At 43.6% G+C, this 25,638-nt stretch overlaps 1 protein-coding gene across 5 annotated transcripts in view; it reads left to right on the plus strand.

Annotated features, from left to right (window-relative positions):
* LOC147015130 (uncharacterized) overlaps positions 1–25,638 on the plus strand; it is a 39,039-nt gene that overhangs the window by 9,952 nt on the left and 3,449 nt on the right. Inside the window, exons 3-8 of one of the 5 annotated variants that reach the window (XM_085849603.1) lie at positions 1,678–1,740; positions 5,667–5,721; positions 10,237–10,330; positions 11,070–11,145; positions 14,231–14,888; positions 14,949–15,317. In XM_085849603.1, coding sequence (XP_085705729.1) covers positions 1,678–1,740; positions 5,667–5,721; positions 10,237–10,330; positions 11,070–11,145; positions 14,231–14,888; positions 14,949–15,289 — 1,287 coding nt within the window. In that variant the 3' untranslated portion in view covers positions 15,290–15,317. Of the gene's footprint in view, positions 1–1,677; positions 1,741–5,666; positions 5,722–10,236; positions 10,331–11,069; positions 11,146–14,230; positions 15,318–25,638 lie in introns of all 5 variants that reach the window. The other 4 variants (XM_085849602.1, XM_085849604.1, XM_085849605.1 and 1 more) reach the window with 4 other exon arrangements.

Here is a 25,638-nt window from a genome sequence, read left to right on the forward strand (position 1 = left end):
GGAGAGACAGATGTGATCCAAGGAAAGATGTGGATAAACAGAGGATGCCAGTCTGCGCTCGGCTTTGGGAGCCTAGTTTTGTAATCTGATAGGTCCAGGAGATCTCATGGTGGATGGTGAGGCCGAGAAGTTCAAGAGACTGAATCTCTTCCAGTAGCTCATGAGAGAAATAGACAGGTGGGTTTGTTTGATGATCCTTCTGGAGCGAAAGGGTGAGACGGTGAGATTTTCCAGGATGTGTTCCAGCAGACCAGCATTTAATCAAGATCAAATCAGCAGAATGACGCAGCTGCGGTCTGCATAGCAGTTGGAGGGGGTGCACTATACAACAATGTGAAGTCATCTGCAAAAGGAAAAGAGGATTTTCCAGAGCATTGGATGGGTGGTTTATGTAGTTTGGCTTCACGAAACAAAATAAATAAAAGCAGTTTGGCTTCATCTATTCATCTGCAGGAGAAAAACATTGTGAGTTATGAATCATATGCATGATGGGAATCAATGTTATCTCTTGTTTGGTCTGGTTCCCCTCTTCCGCTGCCAGGCATGTAAGGCTACTGTGGCAGTTTCAATGGCGAGGAAGCACAATCCTGGTTGTGTTTCCACTCCGACGCAGGGAATTAGGGCAGAATTTAGAATTTGGCCACAGTACCAGCAATAGGTCAAGTACTCTCCGCAAAAGACATGGAGGTATCTTTGATGTCTATCAACTAATGTCGGTAGACGGGACTCCCAGTTTAACGTCCTTCTGAGGGACGGCACACACACTGATGAATCACCCTGCCCTTGAAACATCAGGCTGACAGTTTATAGCTGGGTCGGGATTCAAACCCAGGTTAGACAAGCTAGAGGTCAGTGTGCATATCTCTAGGCCATCCTGCCAGTCCCCAATGTTATCAGAAATCTATTTTAAGTACACTTTCTGGTTGACCCAGGTCGAAAAACCAGTTTAAACCTGTACACATTTTCAAGTGGTCTGTATTGGTTCTAATTGGTCTTTAACTGGTCTCTATTGGTTTCAACTGGTACCAGTTAAATTCAGTCAGAATTCCAATTTCCCAGTTGAAAAAACCAGTAGCTCATATTTGTACCAGTTAAAGTCTTACTGGTCCCAGTTGATACCAGTTGCAATGTACTGGTCTCCCAGTTGATACCAGTTACAATGTACTGGTCCCAGTTGATACCAGTTATTAAATACAATTGTATTTCAACTGGTAATATATCACTCTATTCCAATTCCCATATTAAAACCAGTAAGAAACCAACTGGCTTTACTGGTACCAGTTGGCTACTGGTTTTCAACTGGTACCAGTTGACCAGTAAGCTACTGGTCTTTACTGGTTTTTCGACCTGGGGAGGAAATACGTTTGATATGTACACTCAAAAACAAATTTGACTTGTCCTGTATGTTTGGTTTGATATTCTTTTCTGAGCACATCGCTCATGATGCTAGATATTCCTATTTCAAAGCTCATGATATGTATTAATTTATCGTTTGGCTATTAATGTCCTTGTAATCAATGGAAAATATGTTTCCAAATGGCCCTGGCTTGAACACGTGATGTACTGTACACATAAACTCCCCCATGAGCCTCGGATCACTGTATAGGAAAATTATTAAATAAGACAACAAAAGTGTCTGTGCTGAATCTAACAAATGTCAATGGCTTGTCGGACCAGCTAACGCCAGAGGACATGCTGAGATACATCGAAGGAGCACTGCTTCAGTGTGAACGGGTGAAGGTATGAGGCTGCACGTTAAATAACGAGGGTAATTCGGGTTGGTGTCGATTTTTATTCTATAAAATAAGAGATACAGGAAAGTTGATGAAGCATCACTGATTCTCCAGCTATTCTGCTGTGAGATGTCCACGCTCGTCCCATCAACGTGGTAGTGCCTTGGTCACATCATATGCCGAGAAATCCTTGGGATAGGTACTCGTACACATCCATTGCAGGACATGTACTGTGATATCTTCATCATTTGTAAACTTAATACCATCCACATATTCTTTGAGTGATCCAAAGACATTTAAATCACAAGGTGGCATGTCTTGACCACATGGATGTTTTTGGAGTAATCAGAAGGAACCCAAACAAGCAAAAACAAAGACGAAGTCATCAGGAGGAACTTGGATAGAATTTGCATTTTTAGTTGCTACTCCTCTCCTCTCAAGCCCATGCAGGCACAGCCAAGTGAGCCTCATCAAAAAAAAAATTAAATAAATAAACAAATAAATATATCAGGCCCCGTGAGGAGGAGTGATGTAAGTGACATTTTTTAATGATATGATGATGATAGGCTCGGATGATAGGGGAAGGGTTAAAATAGTGCTATATGGCATTAACTCCAAAATGGCCGATGTGTCCCTTACATCACTCCTCCTCGCGGCGCCTCATATGTATATATCAAAAAGAACACAGATTCAAAAAAAGAAATAATTTTGGCTGCCAGACCACGCGTCCAATCAGGTTGAAATTAAAAATATATATATATATATATATATTCCCATCATTATTCGATCATAATTGTGAAGTTTCACATCGATCGATGAAGCTATTCAAGAAATAATTTTTGAAAGATTTTTGCTCAACCTAACATGGCTGCCAGACCATGTGACCTATCAGTGATTCATGAACACCCTGTATCCCCAGGGCTTGCGAAACACTTGTGTGAAGTTTCCTCTGGATATGTCTAGCCATTCTCGTGAAGAAGATTTTCTTTATAGGTTTTAGGGTAAACCTAATATGGCTGCCAAACCATTTGACCTCTGACATCATAGGTGTGAACGTTTTGTTCCTCGTGAATAGGCGGTCATACGTGTAAAGTTTCGCCTCGATCTGTTCAGCAGTTTCAGAGAATAAGATTTTTGAAGGTTTTTAAAAAAAAAAAACAATATGACTGCCGAACCACATGACCGATGATGTCATTTTTTTTTCTTCTGTGGACCAATTTACCCCTAGATGACCCACAAACATTTTCATACTGAGCAGATGTAGTGTTCTACATAACATGCAATCACGACATCATAATGAAGGCACCGATGATATCATAAATAAATAAATAATCACACTTATTCCCCATGTGGATTACTTGCCATGTGCCAACTATGTCTAATGGTGATTAGGGGGGGTGCTCATCGCACTCCACACATATATATCTTCTTCTTCTTCTTTCGGCTGCTCCCATTCGGGGTCGCCACAGCGGATCATCGTATGATCCGCATAGTGATTTGGCACATGTTTTACGCCGGATGCCCTTCCTGACGCAATCCTGGTCGCCTCTTACGACACAGGGATATGGTACACCTATTTTAACTGGGGTATACACCGGCCCAGTATACTGGTACTCATTTCGCCGACCTCGGAAGGATGACAGGCTGAGTCAACCCCCTGGTGTATTAATTCAGTGGCCCAACGGGGCTTGAACTCGGGACCTTTTGGATCCCAAGCTGCTGCCCTAACCACTGCGCCAACACCAGGCTTCTTCTCCACACATATATATATATATATATATATATATATATATATATATATATATATATATATATATATATATATATAATCATTGTCAATGACAATAAAGTATCTATTATTACTCGCAGAGGACCCATCCAATGGGCAATCTTGTTCCAAGTATGCAACATGTTCTTCTGATGCATACCTTTATTTGGGTGGTGCAAAGGCAACTCACAGCTCTGTGTTGGCAAGAAATAAAAAATAAAAAAAACATAACCCATGAAGTTATATGCAGGAAGCAAAAACATACCTACTGCTTATAATTCAAAACACCTCACTGTAATGGAAAACACAGGGATCGGAATACTTAACTGTAAATGGTGGGGACTTGTAATACCCTCTAGCACCTGGAGGCGGCGCTACACGACACACATTTACATCGAGAATTTGCATCCCTCCCTCCTCCCCACCCAAGACCACCGGCAAAAATAAAAACATCCCTATACATTAATTGGTGTTATGCGGATCCAAGTCTGGATGTAATTGGCCCACAACTGAAGGAGGAGTAGCACGACAAACAAACACACAAACACCGGTCCGTGAATTATAGTAAGGATAAGGGAAGAAAGGGGGGAAGTGATTGTGAATTTAACGTTCCATCTTTACGAGAATATGAGACCCGTCGCTTCACTGACGGGAATACCAATCTTTGCTGTAATGGCTAATCAATAGGGCAAGAAGAAAAAGGATTCCTGGGCTTGCGGGGATAATCAGCGTCGCAAGTTGGCGTTTGCAGTTTTGCCACGTGTGTTCATGTACCCTTAAAAAGAAAGAATAAATCTTTTTTCATCACAAACCTTCCCAGGAGTTCCCTGAATCCATCGTAGTTGGACTTATTGAAATCCGTTAATCCGTTCTGAAGTTATAACACGACAAACAAACAGACAGACAGACACGGCTCCTTTCATAATACAGATTTACTTTTAACATTGTCCTGAACAAATGGCGACAGGAACAGCATAGGCATGATAGGCCGAATGGCCTTCTCATGCGCCAAAGTTCCCTGGGTATATTTGTGTCACATTGGAAGAGGGAGATTGAGACATTGGGAAAGGGGGGGGTGGGGGGATTGAAGACTTGGGATTGGAAGGGGGGTTGAGTACTTGGGGTTTGGGGCAGTTGAGGACTTGAAGAATAAAAGGGGGAGGGGATGACAAAGTTGGCTTGGGGGAGGGAGGGCAGAGGACAAAGTTGTGCTCGAGGGGTTTGATGCTTTTTTGGGGGGTTGGGGGAGTTGAGGACATTGGATTGGGAGGGGTTTGAGGATTTGAAGAAAAGGGAACGGGAGCACAGAGTTTGGGTGTGGTGGTCGGGGGAGGGGGGCAGAGAGAGGACAGAGTTGGGAGGGGGTTGAGGATTTGGGATTGTGTGTGTGTGGGGTTGGGGGGGGGAGGAGGGGGTGAGGGACCTGAAGTCACATTTTAAATGATGCAGAATTTTTATAGGTCCCAGATAATCCTGTTGGGTCTTTTTTGAGCCAGTTGCGTATTTTGGGTCCTTTTGGTATTTGGGTTCCAGGTAATTGGGTCCTCGTGGTCTTTTAGCTCCTCTGGGTCTTTTGGGTGTTCTGGGTCCTCTGGCTCAAGCATTTCAGGGTCCAATATGGGTAACGGCATGTCAGCTGTTCAACGAATGGATGAAAAGCGGATACACATACATACATACATACACTCCAATATATATATATATATATATATATATATATATATATATATATATATATATATATATATATATATATATATATATATAATTCTTATTATTAACAAGTCACTGTAGTAAAGAAAAATTAGATCCTCTGGTTCTGTGATGAATTTTCAGAATGTCTAAAAGGTGCTGCTGTATAAATAATCTGATATACTCCCAGGTTTCACCTTGTCATTTGATGATTCCGAGGCACTATCAACAGATGTGGGACAGGATGAGATGCAGTGTTGGAGAAATACTTTGATTTATCAGGAACCAGTGAAACCTACAACTTCATTGGATGCCGACACGTACTTGTGCCTCATCACTTGATTTTTCTATGCACCTGTATTCTGTTGGTTTATTGAAATTTCCTTCTAGCAAAAGTAGCATGACAATGACCATTGAAGTAAATATGTGAGAAACTAAGTACTGTTATTAATAAACATTTTTTTCCTCCGCAGTCTAACTTTACCAACCACCTTCACATTAAGGAGTCGTACATCGACAGAATTCAGGGTAAGTTGACATCCCGACATTCTGAAATTAAAAAAAATGGTGCAAATGAAAATAAAATAGACTATATATATATATATATATATATATATATATATATATATATATATATATATATATATATATATATATATATATATATATATATATATATTCAGATTATGTTTTTTGCTGTGTCGTGGGACATCAAGATGTTGCTTATTGGTGAAATTGACAGAAAGTACGTTAGGCAAGGAAAAAAAAGGGGGGAAATAGGGGAAAGGAAATTTAAATTGCCCCATTTTTTTTTTTACATAGATCATATTATGTGGATATGTCGGGTTTGATTAGATCTTCTTATGTATGGGACGTTGAGGCGGCAATTCTGTGTACTAGTACTTGCTTATGGACGTTACCAAGCACCATACAGCCTTCTTCGTTCATATACAACACAAGGCTGCGGGGTAGCATCATTGACTGATGCAATGCCCTCTGTTGGTTAGGGCAGGAATTTGTTCATGGTGCCGACGATAGCTGGCTGACTCTTCACGAAGAACACCGTGACATCTTTAACGTCCACCAACTATTGCTAGCAGACAGGACACCTGTTTAACGTCCATTTGAAGGATGGCACACATATGAATGAATCACTCTACCTGTGAAACACCAGGATGACAGTTCATAGCTGGGACGTGATTCAAACCCAGGCAAGAGAGCTTAGAGGCGAGTGTGCGTCCCTCAAGCTCGGCTGTCCTGTAAGCCCGCTGGACAAACTGAACTTTTATCATGACACTTTTCCCAAATATTGTTTTTTATGATCTTATCATGAAATGTGCAGTGGATCGAAATGCAGAATTTGGTGTTCCAGAGACAGAAGAAAACAGTATGGCAGGCATTGAATTTATTGCTGATTACACTGAACAAAATTTTTTTTTTACTGGAGATGTGTAAAGTGATTTAGACTAATTTGGGTACGCTGATTTCAAAAATCATAACCGTTTTGCTGTATCACGTCAGGATTTTCAGTAACAGAAATATTCCCATTGCCTAGAAGTCAGGATTTCAATGAAATTTACAAAAATTCATTTATTCATTTATTTCATCATGAATGCTTCAAAATTATAGAAATTACAGAAAAACTCCACTAGAATGTAATTAAAAATGCTTTAGGCATTTGGCTTTGCGTTTGTGCTGCTCTGTGTCAGTTTCACGATGCAGGAACCAGCAGAAATCGCCCATCATGTTCGGGTTGTGCCGCCCTTGGTAACGCGTCTCCATGAGTGAAATCTCTTGGTGGAATCGCTCGCCGTGCTCGTCCGAGACTGCTCCCAAGTTGTCAGGGAAGAAGTTCAGGTGCTGGTGTAGGAAATGGATTTTCAGGGACATCCTGGAGCCAAGTTTCCTGAAGGACTCCAGCAGCTGCTGCACTATTTCTTCATAGTTGTCCGCACGCTCGTTCCCCAAGAAGTTGTCCGTCACAGCTTTGAAGCTCCTCCACGCTGCCAGCTCTTTGGGGTTTAGAGTTGTCGGAAAAGTTTCGTCCTTCATAATCTGTCGGATTTGCGGTCCAACAAAGACACCAGCCTTGATCTTGGCCTCCGACAAGGTGTTGCCAAACTTTTCCTTGAGGTATAAAAACCCACGCCCATTCAGATCCATTTCCCATACAAAACTTTTCATCAAGCCGAGCTTTATGTGGAGTGGTGGAAGGAAAACCTTGGCTGGGTCGACAAGGGCGACATGCTTCACGTTGTGTCGACCAGGTACATGCTCTTTTCGCTCTTCCCAATCTTTCTTCGTCCAGTGATTCTTGTCGTCTCTGCTATCCCAGAGACAAAGGAAGTACATGTATTTCGTGTAGCCTGACTGCAGCCCTAACAACAGCGCCACCACTTTCAAGTCTCCGCAGATGTGCCAGTTGAAGTCATTGTACTTGATGGAATCAAGCAGCTGCCGCATAGTCTCATAGGTCTCTGTCATGCCGAACGCGTGAGCCAGTGGGACTGATGGTTTCTCGTTGCCATTGTGGAGCAAAACAGCCTTCAAGCTGTTCTTCCCCGAGTCGATGAAGAGGCGCCAGTCTGCAGGATCGTGATCACACCCAAGTTCTTTCAACAGACCGTTGATGTCACTGCAGAATGTCATCGTGTCTTCCATCTCAAAGAACTCAGCCATGTCTCTGTGACGTGCTCTGAACAAGGATATCTTGGTGTTAGGTTCAAGTAGATTCCACTGCTGCAGCCTTGATCCAAGCAGCTCTGCCTTCGCCTTTGACAGCGAGAGATCTCTTACAAGATCATTTAAGTCTCCCTGGTTCAGAAGGTGTGATTCTTGAGTGTCGGGTTCAAAAGGTTCATCATCACCATCCTCTTCACCACTGCTTACAGCTATGTTCTGATCAGCTGGAGGTGTTGGAACGGGGTTCTCGTCATCATGAGGCACAGGTTTACGAGCAGAGACGCAGTCAGCGTACTTGATGTGACCTTTATTCTTCTTGTTGAAGCCGGCGATGCTTGTGCAGCAGAAATAACAATCATCATGATGATTCTGCGGCTCACGCCATATCATGGGCACCGCAAATGGCATGCTCGCGCGCTTGCCCACCAACCACTGAGTCAAGGTTGTGTGACAGCTTGTGCAGCAGATGTGTGGTGCCCAGCTCTGTTCTTGGTCCCCCACCTTACACCCGAAGTAGTGAAAGTAGGCGGCATTCATTTTCACTGCTGTAGATATACTTCGCTGTTGATCTTTTTTGGTATACCGACCACAGACATAACAGAAGTTGTCAGGCTGATTGGTACAGGAACGCCTACTCATCTTTATCTGAAAGAAAGAAATATAACACAAGTTAACAACAATTGTACGAAATAGACATGTTAAAGACATATGTAAATTTCATTGAAATCCTGACTTCTAGGCAATGGGAATATTTCTGTTCCTGAAAATCCTGACGTGATACAGCAAAACGGTTATGATTTTTGAAATCAGCGTATCCAAATTAGTCTTAATCACTTTACACATCTCCAGTAAAAAAAATTTTTTGAAATTTGTTGTTCAGTGTTATGTATCTCTTCTCACGGAGACCGATTACATGATGTAGCAAATGACAAATTTGCCACTGAAGCAAAACACCATTGTCTGATCATTAAGTCTGATCAAACAAAAATTGATGAAAACGGTCATCCAACACCATAAAGGATCAATCTGCAGCAAAATCTTATTGATAATGTCGATTCATTCACTTACTTGGGTAACTTAATCAACAGCGATTGAACAATTGAAAAATAAAGAAATCGATCAATTGGAAAACCTGGAAGCACTTTTGGAAATCTCAATAAAATATGGGACAAGGACATCAATCTGAGGATTCAAATTAGAATGTAGAAATCTCCTTCTCCTCCTTCATATGCAGCACACGGCTGTGGGTGGCATCAATGGCTGTGGGTGTGACTATGCTGCTGATGCTGTGCTCCCCTACCAGTACACTGGTACTCATTCTACTGACCTCAGAAGGATGACAGCCTAAGTCAACCCCATCTGGTGTTAATCAAAGAAAAAAAAGGGGCTTGAAATCAGGACCTTAACATCCCAAGCCAGACACGCTAACCACTTAGCCAACACCAGGCTTATGTAGAAATCTGTTGTACTGTCAATGCTTTAATATGGAAGCAAAAAAATGCTTGGCAACTGACAGAAGTGACAAGAACATTGAATGGCTTTCATTAAGGTTGCCTGCACAAAATATCTGGATAGAATTAGAAATACTGGAGTGTTCCAAAGAACAAACACCAAACCAATCAGTGTTGCAATATGTGGACACCGTGTCCATTGGACTGGACTCCGTTCAAGATGGACCATTCAATAATTTAGAAACAAACAGTTATGGACACCGGAAAATGGAAAAAAAAACACGGAGGAAGACCACGCCACTCATGGAAACATTCGGTCAAATAAGATCTAGATCTAATGGGGTGGTGTAGGAAGATGTATAATATCAGGCAAGCGATAAGACAATTTTGGCCACAATGGATGGCCCAATGTGCTTATCAGCACGGGATGGACAAGTCAAAGTAGGTAAGGATGCTAAATATCTCACGGTGCTTTTTAAAAGACACCCATCGTGTGTTGGTACCCTGGCCAAATTCAAAATTCCTTCCTTAACCTGGAAGAGGATATCATGGACATTGCCAGGTTTGCTTTGCAAGAAAAACTCCATAATGGCTCCAAAATTATGTTCAATGTAATGGGACAGATCAGATCAGACTCGGCCATTATGGAGAGACGATTCTCGAAATGTTTTTCATGGGATGAAGGTGATGAGGATGATTTCAAAATCTCTTGGATAAATCCCAAATTACTGACTTGATTTCCAATGGGAAGTGAATGGCCACACCACATATTCCTTGTCATGAGAAAGCTGCTGCAGCAACTCTCTCCTATCAAGGAGAATGGCATAACAAATCAAATCAAAGTAAGTACATCCATGGTCCCTTACTGAATGTAACCATTGGTTTCCTTTTTAATTTTTTTTTAATGCAGAAAACTTGGAGATTATGAAAATGGAGTGCGAGGAGAAATTAGAAGTCATTAAGAAGAATGAAACTTCACTGGTGAACCGAATGGCGTATGAGAGGCAAGATAGTTTGGCTTTTCTGTTGAAGTTAACCCTCCCAGAACCCACACCTCTTTCCGAACTTCCAGTTTTTCCTTCCTGAGAATTTGCTTCTGTATCCATCTTGTTCACCGCATGCGTCCTTCCCTACCCCTCATTCTTCCACATACCCCTTATTTCTCCATGTGTTCTCCGCATCCAATCTATTTTGTCCCTCAACCATGCTGTTGGTGTGCATGTGCCCCCCCATTCTCCTTCCACTTTTCCTTTTGTTGTGTTATGCCCTAATCCGTTTTGTGTTCTAGCTCCTCCATGAGCCTCGACCTTGTATGCCAAAAAAAATTCATTGCTGTATACACTTGTATTTAGAGCTCCATTTAAAGATGGATGACTACTTCTTCCAGGAGAACTCGACTTCAATGCTAGATATAATTTAAGTACCTTGTTACAGCCACGTCACCACACTCTCAACATCATTTTGGTAAGTTATCGTGACAAACATTGACTATGAAAGCTTACGAGAAAGAATGTATCACAAAAAAACATAATTAGATTAGAAATGTTCATTGGCATCGTGTTATACCTGGGAAGGAATTTAGAAAAAATTACTCTTCAGTCAAGACAGCCAGCTTAATCCACCAAAAGAATCAAGTCAGAAAATTGTGAGACTTAAAATGCTAGTATTTTGGGAAATAAAAACATAATACCTGAACATATATCTGTTGAGATGAACGTCCTGCATATCTATTTGTTATTTCAGCTTCCACTGCATTGAGAAAATGAATGAGATGAAGAGTCAATATGAGAAGGAAATAACGATATTGCGAAGCATTCAGGTAATCTACATCAGGGTAGCTTTCAAAGCGGGTAAGGACGGGTTCACGTTACCCACACTCGGTAAACTTTACGTTCAATAAACTTTTAATAAAGCAAAGCATGTCATGCCTATTTAAGCTAAGGAAAAGTTTACTGATTATGTAAAAGCTTCATCGACAAACCAGGATACTTTTTCAAGACAGTGTCCCTTATAAAACTCAATGATGCAATACCCTACATGTGAAGCAACAGGATGACATTTTGTAGTTAGATCCGATTCTAGCTAAAGTCAAACCCAAAACACAAGGGGCGACCTGCTGCCTCTGAGCTATCCTTAAAGACCATATTCTCTAGGTGTTATCGTGGCAATTGATGGGAAGAAGGAGGCGAAGGCTATTTTGAGAAAGGTAAGTTAGATGTTGTGTAAGTTAATGTTTGATTTTGTATGTGGTCTGTGCAGGTAGTGGACAAAAAAAATGGAAACACCAACGTAAAGTCACTTAATAGGGTGTTGGGCCACTATGTGCGGGATGACCTGTATGTGCCATGACATAGAGTCCACCAGCGTCTTGCATTCTGCAAGAAGGATGCGACACCATTCTTCCACGAGAAAGTCGATCAACTCACACCATTTTGATGGAGGTGGGAAACTGTCTCAGGCATCGTTGCAGAATATTCTATAAATGCTCAATTGGGTTCAGATCTAGTGATTGAGAAGGCCTTGACATATGGATAGCATCAGTGTCATGCTCATCAAACCATTTGGCGACCAGACATGTGGATGGGGGCATTGTTATCCTTGAAGACACCCCCCCCCCACCAAGCAGGAAAGAAATGCAACATGAGGTGAAGATGATCACTCTAACATTAGGTAGTGATTGGCATTGACCCTGCGTTCAAAGGGAATGACTCCACCCAAACCATGCCAGGAAAATGCGCCCCACAACATTACAGAACCACCAGAACTCTTCACTGTTGGAACCAAGCAGTCAGGGTTGTAGAGTTCTTTAGTTTGGTGCCAAACATGCACTCGTCCGGTTGTTAAGAACATGGTGAAGGATGATTCCTCTGACAATATCACATTTCTCCACTGCTTGGTAATCCATTTCCTGGTGCTCTTTGCACCACTGGACTCGCAAACATGCATTGCCAGGTGTGATGAGCAGTTTGTGCACTGAAACCCGACCATGGTATCCCACTCTGTGGGGTTCTTGGCAAACCATTTTTTTAAATGGAACTGGCTGCTCTCACCCCAGGTTTTTACAGTCACTTGATCTGCAGTTGCTCGCCTGCTTTGCCTTGCACTTCAAATTGATGCACAGATATCACGATCCTGGAGAATGCGCTTCCGCCTACTGTTTCCCTTTGCTGATGTCTTTCCCTCGGAGTTCCATGCCGGCATGACTTTTGACACCCTTGCTCGTAAAACATCAGCAAGTTGAGTTGTCTTTGTCACTGAAGCTCCTGCCAAAAGTGCCCCAACAATCACCCCTCTTTCAAAGTCACTGAGGTGTCCTCTTGCAGTCGTGCTCGCCATAATTATTGACAACCAGGCCTGTACAGCATGTTTATACATGACCCTAAGCAGGTTGGGATGTTATTTGCTTCATTAACACATGGGCCACACCTGGGTGGAAGCTGTTGCTTTCAATATACTTTGTCTCCCTCATTTACCCAAGTGTTTCCTTTTCTTTTTTTTGTCCACTGCCTGTATATAAACATACAAATGTTACTTTCTTGAAATTAAATTGCTTTGTGTGTTTGCACTCAAGATTATAGCATACTTTCTTGTTTGTATTGTCTTTTGTCTGGCTGTTGCCATTCAGTGATTGAAAGCTACTACCCAAGATGCAGTAAATTCCGTCCATCATTTACAGGCAGCTGTTTAAACAGGCATCTCATGGAAAGTAATTTGGATTCTAGTGCTGTTGGTGACAATCTTTGTCAAAATACCAGTCTGAAGCAGATCCTAACTGGAAGCAATTAGCCCTGGAGCATCATTCATTATTTAAAAACCAGGGTTTGAATTATTTTACATTGGGGGGACATTCCCACGTTTGGTTCTGTCCGCCAAGTCAGTGGCAAAGAGTGTTCTAAAACTCGTGAGTTGGGCACGGATTTGTTGTTATGCACATCTGCTGGACAAAATATCAGTGGCACCCCATACGTGGGGGGTTGAGATGCGTGAGCAGACAGGAATTGAGATCAGAGAAGCCCAAACCATGAGGAGCTACACTGTGGTGCAGGCTGGGTTGTGGTGTCAGCACAGTGAGACCATGGTTGAATACATTTGAATACGAGCATGGCTTCAACTCTTCAAATCATAAAGTCGATCCGGGCAGTATTGGGTCAAAACCCAAGCATTGCTGTAACGCACAAGTGGTGTTTCCACTACGTGGTAGTCCAAGAGGGCACAAATAATAGGACGTCTACCGTGTACAACAGCATATAGTGGTTGCGCCTCATCATGGAAACTGTCTGCTATTCCTCCCCACATCCCCCCATCCCTCCACCCACCTGACCCCACCTCATCTCCCCTCTCTCGGCCAATATCAGTGTGGCTAACGAGTTAAAAACGAAGGTCTTCAGGAGGAAGCTTCCATGTTAACTTTTGTGTGTGTTTGTCTCTTTGGGATGATGTACTGAATGTTCTATCTCTCTGTACAGAGATGAAGAAATGGTAAATAATTTTATGATTGATTAGTTATATATTGATGTGAAAGATTTAAGATCCATTTGTGGTAACTCTTATATTGAGTAGAAGGCTTTTGATAAGCAAAGTGTGCTTGCGTAATCATTCAATTCATAGCAACATGAGTCAAGGTTTTTAAAACAGAGTACAGTAGTAGCACCCTGCCAGATTGCTCAGATGTAGTGTTCTTTTCATTGACCCGGGTAGTTTAGGCTTGATTCACAAACGGTTTATCCATCTTTATGTTTCACAGACAGGGTGTTGAATGAAAGCTGAAGCCATGCACCCATCCAGTTACATTTGCTGCGAGTCGACATAAACAAATAGCATTGCCTTTCACAAAGAATAGGCTATTGTCATTATTTTGCCTTGGTCACTTCACACAGATGCACTCATTATTTTTTATTTTTCAGGAAAATGCTTCAATGAAATCTGAAAATTCAATTCTTACTGACAAAATGGAAGTTGTGAATGAAGACCAAAGAAATTCAGAGAAAACTGGATCAGAGCAGCATGAACAAGTTCAGCCCATCCCAGAACAAAACAAACAGGAATATGACTGGCTAGAAAAACTGAATCAACAAAATCTTGGGCTCATGCAGCAAGGGCAGGTGCAACCTGGCGCCGAGCAGCAAGGCCAGGTGCAACCTGGCGCCGAGCAGCAAGGCCAGGTGCAACCTGGTGCCGAGCAGCAAGGCCAGGTGGAGCCTGGTGCCGAGCAACAAGGCCAGGTGCAACCAGGCGCAGAGCAGCAAGGCCAGGTGCAACCAGGCGCAGAGCAGCAAGGCCAGGTGCAACCAGGCGCAGAGCAGCAAGGCCAGGTGCAACCAGGCGCCGAGCAGCAAGGCCAGGCGCAACCAGGCGCCGAGCAGCAAGGCCAGGCGCAACCAGGCGCCGAGCAGCAAGGCCAGATGCAACCAGGCGCAGAGCAGCAAGGCCAGGTGCAACCAGGTGCCGAGCAGCAAGGCCAGGCGCAACCAGGCGCCGAGCAGCAAGGCCAGGCGCAACCAGGCGCCGAGCAGCAAGGCCAGGCGCAACCAGGCGCCAAGCAGCAAGGCCAGGCGCAACCAGGTGCTGAGCAGCAAGGCCAGGCGCAACCAGGCACCGAGCAGCAAGGCCAGGCGCAACCAGGTGCCGAGCAGCAAGGCCAGGCGCAACCAGGCGCCGAGCAGCAAGGCCAGGCGCAACCAGGTGCCGAGCAGCAAGGCCAGGCGCAACCAGGCGCCGAGCAGCAAGGCCAGGCGCAACCAGGCGCCGAGCAGCAAGGCCAGGCGCAACCAGGCGCCGAGCAGCAAGGCCAGGCGCAACCAGGCGCCGAGCAGCAAGGCCAGGCGCAACCAGGTGCCGAGCAGCAAGGCCAGGCGGAGCCTGGCGCCGAGCAGCAAGGCCAGGCGCAACCAGGTGCCGAGCAGCACGGCCAGGTGCAACCAGGATTGGAACATGGAATGCCAGAGGAAGATAATAGAATTTGAGTTGAAGAAAACATTATTCCTGCCAAAGGTACAATGAAATGTGATTGAAGTAAAACAATGTTTGTGAATTATCACTTTGTGCTTTTACTCCCTCGAGGAACATAATTTCTATATCACAAAATGCATTCGTTGAGAGAGAAAGCAAAGTTGATGTAAACAGTTTCTAGTTTAAAAAAATCTAATTATTTTATCCAGTATTTTTGTGAGATTAATGAATTACAGTAATCATGAATCAACTTGCACAGGAAATAAACCCCCCCCCCCCATCATTTTGTTGAAAAACTTTCATGACTTTTCCTTTTATATATCTGTTTCATTTATACACTACCATTTACAGTAATACCCTGATTTACGTCTCCCCTTTTCATGTCATTTCGCAACTACTGCATGTTATCACGTTATTAATATCACGACCCAATTTGCATTGCCTCAACTCACAATTAGGTCACTTTAAAAACCATACTTTTTATTTGAGCATTTCCAGAACTTACAAGACTGATAACAACCCCCAGAATACATCACTAAAGTACCAAATTGGGAGATCACAAAGTTGCCAAAAGTACTACTGTACTTTGCTTCACACAGAAAGAAATGTACTGCACCATAGATTGGCTAAGAGGGATTGTAAAAGTGTCACCTTAGAAGTGAAATTAAATATTATGCATCAAATAGATGCTGGTGAACATGCCGTTGATGTTGCCGGGTTATTAAGTTTTCCTCCGACTGTGATGCATACCATCGATAACTAGAAGGGCACTCGGTAGAGTGCTCACCTCCGCCCCGTAATGCCTGACCCAGGAGAACATATCGGGCCCAATACATTTTTACAATATCATGCTATACAGTACTATATCGTTTTTGGCCATATCTCTCAATGGTGAAGAATCACTTTAGGAATTAAATAATTATCGTGTGCAGATCCAGATTCGGATCTTCACCAAAATCGAATCAATTTGTCCTTGCGACACACCCAACCTGTCCACCAAGTTTTGTCCGAATCCATCCACAACGTGTTGAGATATCGTGCTGTGTATTAGTTTAGTTCTATCTCTCAATGGTGAAGAATCACTGAAAATTTTTAGTATCCGGATCCGGATCTTCCCCCAAATCGAATCAGTTCGAACTTGTCACACACCCAACGTGTCCACAAATTATTATTTTTTTGTATACCTTCCCGAGGCTCATATGACAGCTAACACACAACGCACAGCAAAGGGGGGGGGGGGGCGGCATGAGACAAGAGCGGCGGGAGTGGGAAGGACAAAACTTCCCATTGATTTTTTAAAAAGTCTTACTTCAAACATTAAATAATTCTGGCTGCCAAATCATGCATCTGATCAAGTTTAAATTCAAAACATATATTCCCCATGACTACTACACCATAATTGTGAAGTTTCATGCCGATTGATGAAGCGGTTCAAGAGAAATAATTTTTTTAAAAGATTTTCGTTCAATCCAACATGGCTGCCAGATCATGTGACCTGTTAATTTGTGAACACCCTGGTATTCCCAAGGCTTGGGGAACATGTGGCTGAAGTTTTCCCTCTATTTGTCAAGCTATTCTGGAGAAGAGTACTTTTAAAGGTTTATTCTTCAAAAAAAAAATCATATCTGCCAAACCATGTGACCTATGAAGTCATAGGTGGAGACCTTTTTGTTCCTCATGGATAGGCGATCATACCTGTAAAGTATCGCCTCAATATGTTCAGCCATTTTGGAAAATTAGATTTCTGAAGGTTTTTATCTTAAAAACAATATGACTGCCAAACCACGTGACTGATGTCATCAATTCCCCCCCCCCCCCATACAATTTAGCCCAAGATGACCCTCAAAAATTTTCATACTGATCGGATAAAGCATTCGACGTATGCAATCATGACGTCATAACAAAGCCACCTATGACATCAAAAAAAAAATCAAACTTGTTTTTTCATGGGGAGTATTTGACATGTGCCAAGTTTCAATTTTGTCCACAGAACGGTTTCGGAGATACAGAGGTCCAACGTTTTTCCTTTTTTCCAACATGGTTGCCAAACCACATGACCTACGATGCCATCGTTATCAGAAAACATTCTATATGAATAGTCGGATCTCTGGTGAAAATTTTCTGTCAATTGGATAAGCAGTTGCAGAGAAAACAGATAAAATTAGAATGGACAGAATATGTAGGTACCGTACGTATGGACGGACAGCCCGACAACAATGACTGGTGACTCGTCAGCCGAGGCATAAAAATGAAATAAAATCCATGAAATTGCTACATGAGAAATGCATTTCCTACTTATTACATTAATTCTTGTGAGAAAAATTGCTTTCTTTTGAGAAAAAAAAAGAAAGTCGTTTTGATCATACTATTCAGCAATACTCGTGTTGAGGTAAGCAGGGAAATGTCATCCAAATCACATTCTAAATGTGTAATTACGTATCGGGTGGTATAATCGTGAGCGTGTCCGCTCTGAGTCTGGGAGGCTAGTGGTTGAAACCCTGGCAGTCATACCAAATACTTGATAAACAATACGTGCTGCTTCCTTGCTTGACGTTCAGCATTTAAAGGGACAAGAGCATGGGCGATCTCCATAGGGAGGAAGAAATTCCTCCTTAGGAAATGCCCCGCTAAGTGTGGTGAGAAAGGTGGCGCCATTGTTGAATGTGTGTCGCTGGTAGCCAGAGTGCCCTGGGAAGTAACGGCATGCTACCCAAGCTCAGTGGCTGTGTTTGCCTTGTCAACAGTCCTCTGTTGTGTCCCATGTATTTGTCTATGTCTATGTATGTGACAGCTACAATATGAGGCGTATATCCCATTTAAAAAAGCTCAATCAAATTGCAGATCCTCGCTAGGACTTGTTTTGTGCTTTGGATGTATGGTTTATAGTATGTACTTTGTAGATGTACTTGCATTCCAATTGTAAATCCTTTTCGAGGTAATTGATTGAAAAACGATAACGTACAACTTTGGCTACCACCAGGTGGCTGGCCATTTATGGCCTCCGTGAGCACATGTGTGGACAGACGGACAGACAAACAAATAAAAAACCAATGTCACCCGCAGGGTGACCCGTATCTTGCCAAAAGGTGACCACGTGTGACTTCTTTAAAGTCACACTGAGGTGAACAGAGCTGCTATCCACCAGGAGCGACTCCTTGAGGAATATCTGCCTATGAGAGATTCCGATGAGAATCGTTCTCGAGTAACCATGAAAAATATGCGTTTGCCTCATAACGTCACCAAATGATGTCATAATGTCTCAAGCTTCACATATCTAGAAAGCACTCATCGAGGTGTTCAATTTGAGGTACTACACAATATGGTTCCTAAAACTTGAAAATTTGACCTTGGGGTCAAATATGTTTGACCTGAGGTGCTAACCATGAAAGTCAAGGCCAATCGCCACCAAAGATTAATCAGCTGAGCGCCAGACCATGAACTATATTCCCATGAAGTTTGAAGACGATCCGATTAAAATTACTCAGAAAATAAGGGTTTCGTCGACTCCACTGATTTGCGACAAAGTGACCTTGACCTTTGACCTTGACCTTCAAAATTTTATGCGCTGAAAGCGACCTCTATAGGCCTCTGATAAGCGAAGTTACAAAAACTTCCAATGATAACTGTGCTCTGCAGAATTATTTATATGTGATTACAGACAAACAAAAAAACAAACAAACAAAAAAAAAAACATACAAGCTGACTAACATATCTTGCAAAAACTTCGTTTTGGCAAGATAACAAGAAAAATGTCAAGCACAGCACGACACTTGCGAAATCCATTAAACAAATTTGACTTTAAAAATAACTGCTCGTTGAATTCAATGACCAAATATGTAAACCCTGTTCAAATTTCAAGTCAATCGGATAAAAATTGACAATTTCAGAAATCTTGCCAAAGTTGACCTAAAAAATACTTGTTCGTTGAATTCAGTGACCTGATATGCAAATCCTCTTCAAATTTCAAGTCAATGGGATGAAAATTGAGGTTGTTTTTTTAGAAATTTCACCTAAGTTGTAGAACTTTGGCCTATGTTGACCTTTTGGTCAATGCTGACCTCAAAACTAATTGGCTGGTTGAATTAGTGACCTGAAATATAAATCTTCTTCGAATTTCAAGTGAATCGGATGAAAATTGAGGATTTTAGAAATACCAAAGTAGTTGTTGACCTTTGGCCTATGTTGACCTCAAAAATAATTGGTGGTTCAATTCAGTGATCTGATATGCAAATCCTGTTCAAATTTCAAGTCAATTGGATGAAAATTGAGGATTTTAGAAATCTCACCTAAGTTGTTGACCTTTTGACCTCAAAAACTAGCAGGCAGTGAAGTTTTGTGAAGATCGGTTTAAGGCGATTAACGTGCAAAATAAACAACCCCCCAGACAAACAAACAAAATAACGCATGCAACCAACCAATACCATACTGGAGAAATATTCGATTTTCACAAGTAACAAAAACAAACGGACCCGAATGCAATACCCTCTCCTCTGGTGGGGGTAAAAAGAAAATGAGATAATGGAAGAGAGTGAAGGTGTGATGATGCACAACTTGTGCATGCCGAGTGAAGGATTATGAAAGGTCAAAAACGAAGATAATTTTTCCATGAAGTTACAGGAAAACAAGTAAAAAAAAAAAGGAGGGAGTCATATAAAATACGAAAAAAAAATTTCTGCCCCCTTTAAATAAAATAAAATTAAATGTCGTAGCCCCCATTGTTTTAGTAATTTTGATGTGTGGAGTTAAAGGGCTAGCCCATATTTATGGACAGCTAAAATGGCCGTCAGTCTACCAGTCGGCCATCTTTAATCAGATTGCAAAATAAACTTAGGTGCAAGTGTACGCCATTATGTACTGTTCCTGTGCCAAGTTTGAACAAAATTGGACCATGCATGTCAGAGAAATGGTTGGGGAAACATTCAAGTAAGAAAATGGCCACCAGTCGGCCATCTTGGATCTGATCTTGAAAAATGCCGTGCATATGGAAGCCATCATTCATTATGTGTGCCAAGTTCGAACAACATCGGTAAATGCTTGTCCGAGCAATGGTTGAGGAGGTGTTCAACATCGGGTTTTTACAACTTAAATGGCCGCCAGTCGGCCATCTTTGATCTGATCTCGTAAAAACACATGAGATGCATATGTAAGCCATCATTCATTTTCTGTTCGAAGTTCGAACAACATCGGTAAATGCTTGTCCGACCAATGGTTGAGGACGTGTTCGACTGTGTTGAAATATTACTGTTGTTAATACATTGTTGGGGCAGTTCGTGAGCCTGCCTTCTTGCTCTGTCGTCGGAAAGTTAAGCTTTATGTGTTACCTGTTTTATGTCCGTCTTACATCGAGGTTCCGATGGTTTTGTACCTCGTGTCTGTAAGTTCAATGGGAACCATCAGTGGGTAGTTCGCAAGAGGGTAAGTTCGACCAGAACAAAACAAGTGTTTTTTGTGTGTTGCTTTGTGTATTTTGTTATCGTGATTTGTGTCAGGGGCTGTAGAACTGTATTTATAAAGCGGTATTTGTGTTCATAACAGTTTTAGTGGGTATTTGTGTTAATTTAGTGAAAGAAGCAGGGGGAGGCCTCATGTTAAGTTTAGCGTGAACTCAGTTGGGGCTTTGGGAGTATGGGGATGAAAAAGGGTATAAAGAGACCGAAGGAGAAAGGAAGAGGAATTCATAAAATGTGATAGTTGCTCAATGTGGCCTATTTCAACAATAGGGAAAGCAGAGGGTTCTTACTGTTGGAGGAAATGTGAGGAAACGGCCCACTTGAGGATAGTTATTACTAGGTTGAAGGAACAGATAGATTTTTTGCAGCAAGTAGCAGAATGTGAGAAATTTGAAGATAATAGATGGTTTCGGTGTGGTGAGGTTGCCAAGGATATTGGCATGGCGACGGTGCAGTGGGGGCAGGCGGTGGAGACGGTGCAGCGGGGGCAGGCGGTGGCGACAGCGTAGCGGGGGGCAGGCGGTGGCGACGGCGCAGCAGTGGCGGGGGGAGGCGGTGGCGACGGTGCAGCAGTGGTGGGGGCAGGTGGTGGCGATGGTGCAGTGGGGGCAGGCGGTGGTGACGGCACAGCGGGGGCAGGTGGTGGCGACGGCGCAGCGGGGGCAGGCGGTGGCGACGGCGCAGCAGTGGCGGGGGCAGGCGGTGGCGACGGTGCAGCAGTGGCGGGGGCAGGTGGTGGCGAGGGGGCAGCGGGGCAGTGCTGGCAACGGCGCAGCGGGAGGGGGGCAGGCGGTGGCGGCGGCGCAGCGGGAGGGGGGGGGGCAGGCGGTGGCGGCGGCGCAGCGGGGGCAGGCGGTGGCGACGGTGAAGCGTTGGCGACGGTGCAGCGGGTACAGTCAGTGGTGGCGGTTCAGCATATACAGGTAGTGGTGAAGGTATAGCAATAGAAATTGGTTGAAATGAGGTATGGGAGACAGTTTTTGTGGGTGAGGAGCTGATTAAACATGTACATTCTTCTACATTTTTCGAAATAGAGGCAAGTTAAGAAAATAACTCGGCAAGCCAAATGAGAGTACGAGAAGAAGGACATGACTAAGAATATTAAACATAACAGCAAGGCATCCTTAAAGTATATCAGGGGAAAAGAACAAGTTAGGACCAGTGTGGGCCCATTGAGGAATGGCACCGGGAGAGTGGTTAGTGATGAAGCCTGAAGGTGAGATGGCAAGCTTATTAAACAGGTATTTTGCTTCAATTTTTACACAAGAACAATCAGGGAATTGCCAATAGCTGAGAGTATCTATCGAGGAGGTGAAGAAGGGCTTTTACAGAAGATCCAGGTTGGAGTGGAGTAAGTAAAGGAACAACTAGGAAATCTAAGAGTAGATAAAGCTCCGGGGCCAGGTAATATGCACCCGAGAGTTTTGAAGGTGGCTGAGCAGGTAAGCGAGATGTTAAGGGATATGTTCAATTGCTCACTGGAGTCAAGACAAGTACCGGAGGAATGGAGAGTAGCAAATGTAAAATCACGATTTAATAAAATATCCAGAGAAGAATTGGGGAACTATAGATCTGTTAGTTTAAGCCTGGTGTTGGCGCAGTGGTTAGGGGAGCGGCTTGGGATCCTAAAGGTCCTGAGTTCAAGCCCCGTTGAGCCACTGAATTAATACACCAGGGGGTTGACTCAGCCTGTCATCCTTCCGAGGTCGGAGAAGTGAGTACCAGTGTACTGGGCCGGTGTATACCCCGGTTAAAATAGGTGTACCATATCCCTGTGTCGTAAGAGGCGACCAGGGTTGCATCAGGAAGGGCATCCGGCATAAAACATGTGCCAAATCACTATGCGGATCATACGGATGATCCGCTGAGGCGAACCCGAACGGGAGCAGCTGAAAGAAGAAGAAGAAGAAGAATAAGACCTGTTAGTTTGACTTCAGTTGGGGGGAAGGTGTTGGAGACATTAATTCGGGACCAGAGGAGGAACCATTTAAACAAATACAAACTAATTAAAGGTAGTCAGCATGGGTTTACCAAAGGTAGTTCCTGTTGAACAAATATTTAAGAGTTCTATGAAGCAGTGTCTGATTGGGTGGATGATGGAAAGGCAGTAGACATAGTATATCGAGACTTTAAGAAGGCATTTGATAAGGTACCACATCGGAGGTTGTGAACCAAAGTGAGGGCTTGTGGAGTGGCTGGCCAGGTAGCTAATTGGATTGCAAACTGGCTTCGTGGTAGGAAGCAAAGAGTGGCTGTGAGTGGGAGGATGTCTTGCTGGGAGGAAGAAAGTAGTGGGGTACCTCAGGGATCAGTACTCGGACCATTTCTATTCATTATTTACATCAATGATTTGGTTAGTGGGGTGAAAAGTAGGCTTTCCAAATTTGCAGATGGCACAAAGCTTGGAGGTAAGGTGGATACAAGAGGGGGTGGTGATCAGATTCAGGAGAGTATTGATATCGATTGGGAAAAAGATTGGCAAATGGAATGTAACCTGAACAAGTGTAAGGTGGTGGGGATGGGAAAGAACAATGAAAATAGAGATTACAGGATGCGAGAGGTAATTTTGGAGCGTGACACTCAGGGGAAGGATCTGGGGGTGGTAATAGATATGGGAGGTAAGCAGGCAGCACAGTGTCAGGTATCTACAGGTAAAGCAAATAGGGTTTTAGGTTGTATTCGGAGGGGGATCATTTATAAATCAAAAGAGGTGGTTTTAACATTGTGGAGGAATTTAGTGAGGGCCACAACTGGAATATTGTGTGCAGTTTTGGTCACCACAACTCAGGAAGGACATAGATGCCATAGAGAGGGTTCAATGCAGGGTAACTAGATTGATTCCGGGCCAAGCTCGATTCAGCTATGAGGAGCGGCTGAAGGAGAGAGGGCTTTATTCACTAGAAAGGAGGCGGTTATGAGGAGATATGATAGAGATGTTTAAGATGATGAAAGGTGGAGATAAAATAAGTGCAGATGAATTATTCAACAGAGTAGATGGTGATAGGACCAGGGGCCATCACCTGAGAGTAAAGCAGGGAGTTAAGATGGTAGTAAGGTAGGGGACTTATACTCAGAGAGTAGTTAATGCATGGAATAGCCTCCCTGGAAAGGTAGTGGCAGCAGAAAGAGTAGATAAGTTTAAATTAGAATTACTGTAGATAGGTACCTGGAAGTTATGGAGATGGAGGGGTATGGGGATGTTGATAGGGCTTTGAGGTAGTTTGAGCATTGATGGGTGATTGTGTGCATGTGTATGGAGTGGTGTTGATGGGGGTCTCATCAAGGGGTGTTGTGTGGTTGATGTTGTGTGTTTTTAAACCAAGCCCATGCCTCCTCCCCTGGGGTGGGGGTGGGGGGCGGAGAAATACAAAAACTACCAAAAAAAAAACACGATTTAAAGAATATATATGTATGTACAATGTACATATTGTTACGAATTTGGAATTCAATTGCACACAACATACAGGTTCCCTTAGTCAGCTATGTCGATAAGTGCATCTTCCCTAGATAGCTCACAAACAATGGAGACATCCCTCCCCCTCTTCTGCGAAGAGGAAGAAGAACCCTGCGGTGACGTCAACAACTCCCTCCTACCCGTGGTTGAGCGGGGGGTGGATCATGAGGGTATGAGTCACGCCGGGTGCGGGGGAGGGGTGCAAAGGATAAAGAGGACATCTTTTCTTTGTTCAGAAAGAGTCCCGAAAGAGTTCGTGGGAGTCCCGTGGCAGAGTTCGTAAAGAGTCCCAAAAGAGTTTGTGGGAGTCCCGTGGTAGGGCTGAGTTCGTGGGAGTCCCGTGGCAGAATTCGTTCTGAGTCCCGTTCTGAGTCCCGTGGGCAGAGTTTGTGTGCTGAGTCCCGTGGGAGGAGTAAGCTTTTTTTACTTCGGAGAGAGCAGTCGTTCAGCCATCGGGTCCTGCTTGGCTTGTTGGCTTGAGGCCTTCGGAAGCGTTTTGCTTCGGCTGGCTCAGTGAGCTTTGACTGCTGCTTTGTTTTGGAAGGAACTTGAACCGGTTGTTCGGCTCGAGCTGCGAGTGGAGGCTTCTTCCTCTTCTTCCTCTTCCTTTTGGTTCGTGGAGCTTGTCATTCTCCATTTTGTTTCCTGGCTTGGTGCGACGCGTCGGCCTCTTCTTGGAGTTGGTTCCTCGGGGAAGCGACACATCGACAGGAAGGATCGGCGCCTCATCTCACCGACACGTGTTGAGAAGTGCGGGAGGATTCGCGGGAGCTCAGGAAGGATCGCGGCGATTGGATCCAGCTCGCTCTCGCTGGAGCCCGGGTCTGGACAAGTTGAAGACCACACGAGGTGGAAAGGTTCGAGTCAAGCTCTGAGTTTCAGCTCACCTGTCCTCCGAGCTGGAGCTCGTGATTAAAGGCCTCAGCCACCGTTGTGTGTGTGTGTGTGTGTGTGTGTGTGTGTGTGTGTGTGTGTGTGTGTGTGTGTGTGTGTGTGTGTGTGTGTGTGTGTGTGTGTGTGTGTGTGTGTGTGCGCGCGCGTACGTGTGTCCGTGGGCCCGTCTAATAAGTAGGAACTGCTGTTAAGTGTAAATGACTGTACATAATAAGTAGACGGTTGTAGTTCTTTTGTCGTGCTTTTGTTGCTTGTATAATTGCATACGTGTTTTGCCTTATTTAATTGCATACATGTTTCATTATAATAAATGTCCTTGTGTGAATGTAAACCTGCTCGTTGCGTCCATTCCCTCATTGACTGAACATTTCGTGTGTTGGGAGTTAGAAAGCCGTTGGTTTGCCATAATAGGGGGACATTTGGACCGACGGTTCTCTGCGATTACGCCGCTCGGAATAGCGCACGGACAAGCTTGCCTCGGCGGTTTGTTACGTACGAGTTCCGTCGAGGGTGGAATACCCCGGTAGTTGGATCACGTGGGTATTTAGGTACATTGAAGATTGGC

Source organism: Eptatretus burgeri, chromosome 12 (assembly GCF_056783735.1).
Source record: "Eptatretus burgeri isolate ZD-2024b chromosome 12, Ebu_testis_v1, whole genome shotgun sequence".
NCBI lineage: Eukaryota > Metazoa > Chordata > Myxini > Myxiniformes > Myxinidae > Eptatretus > Eptatretus burgeri.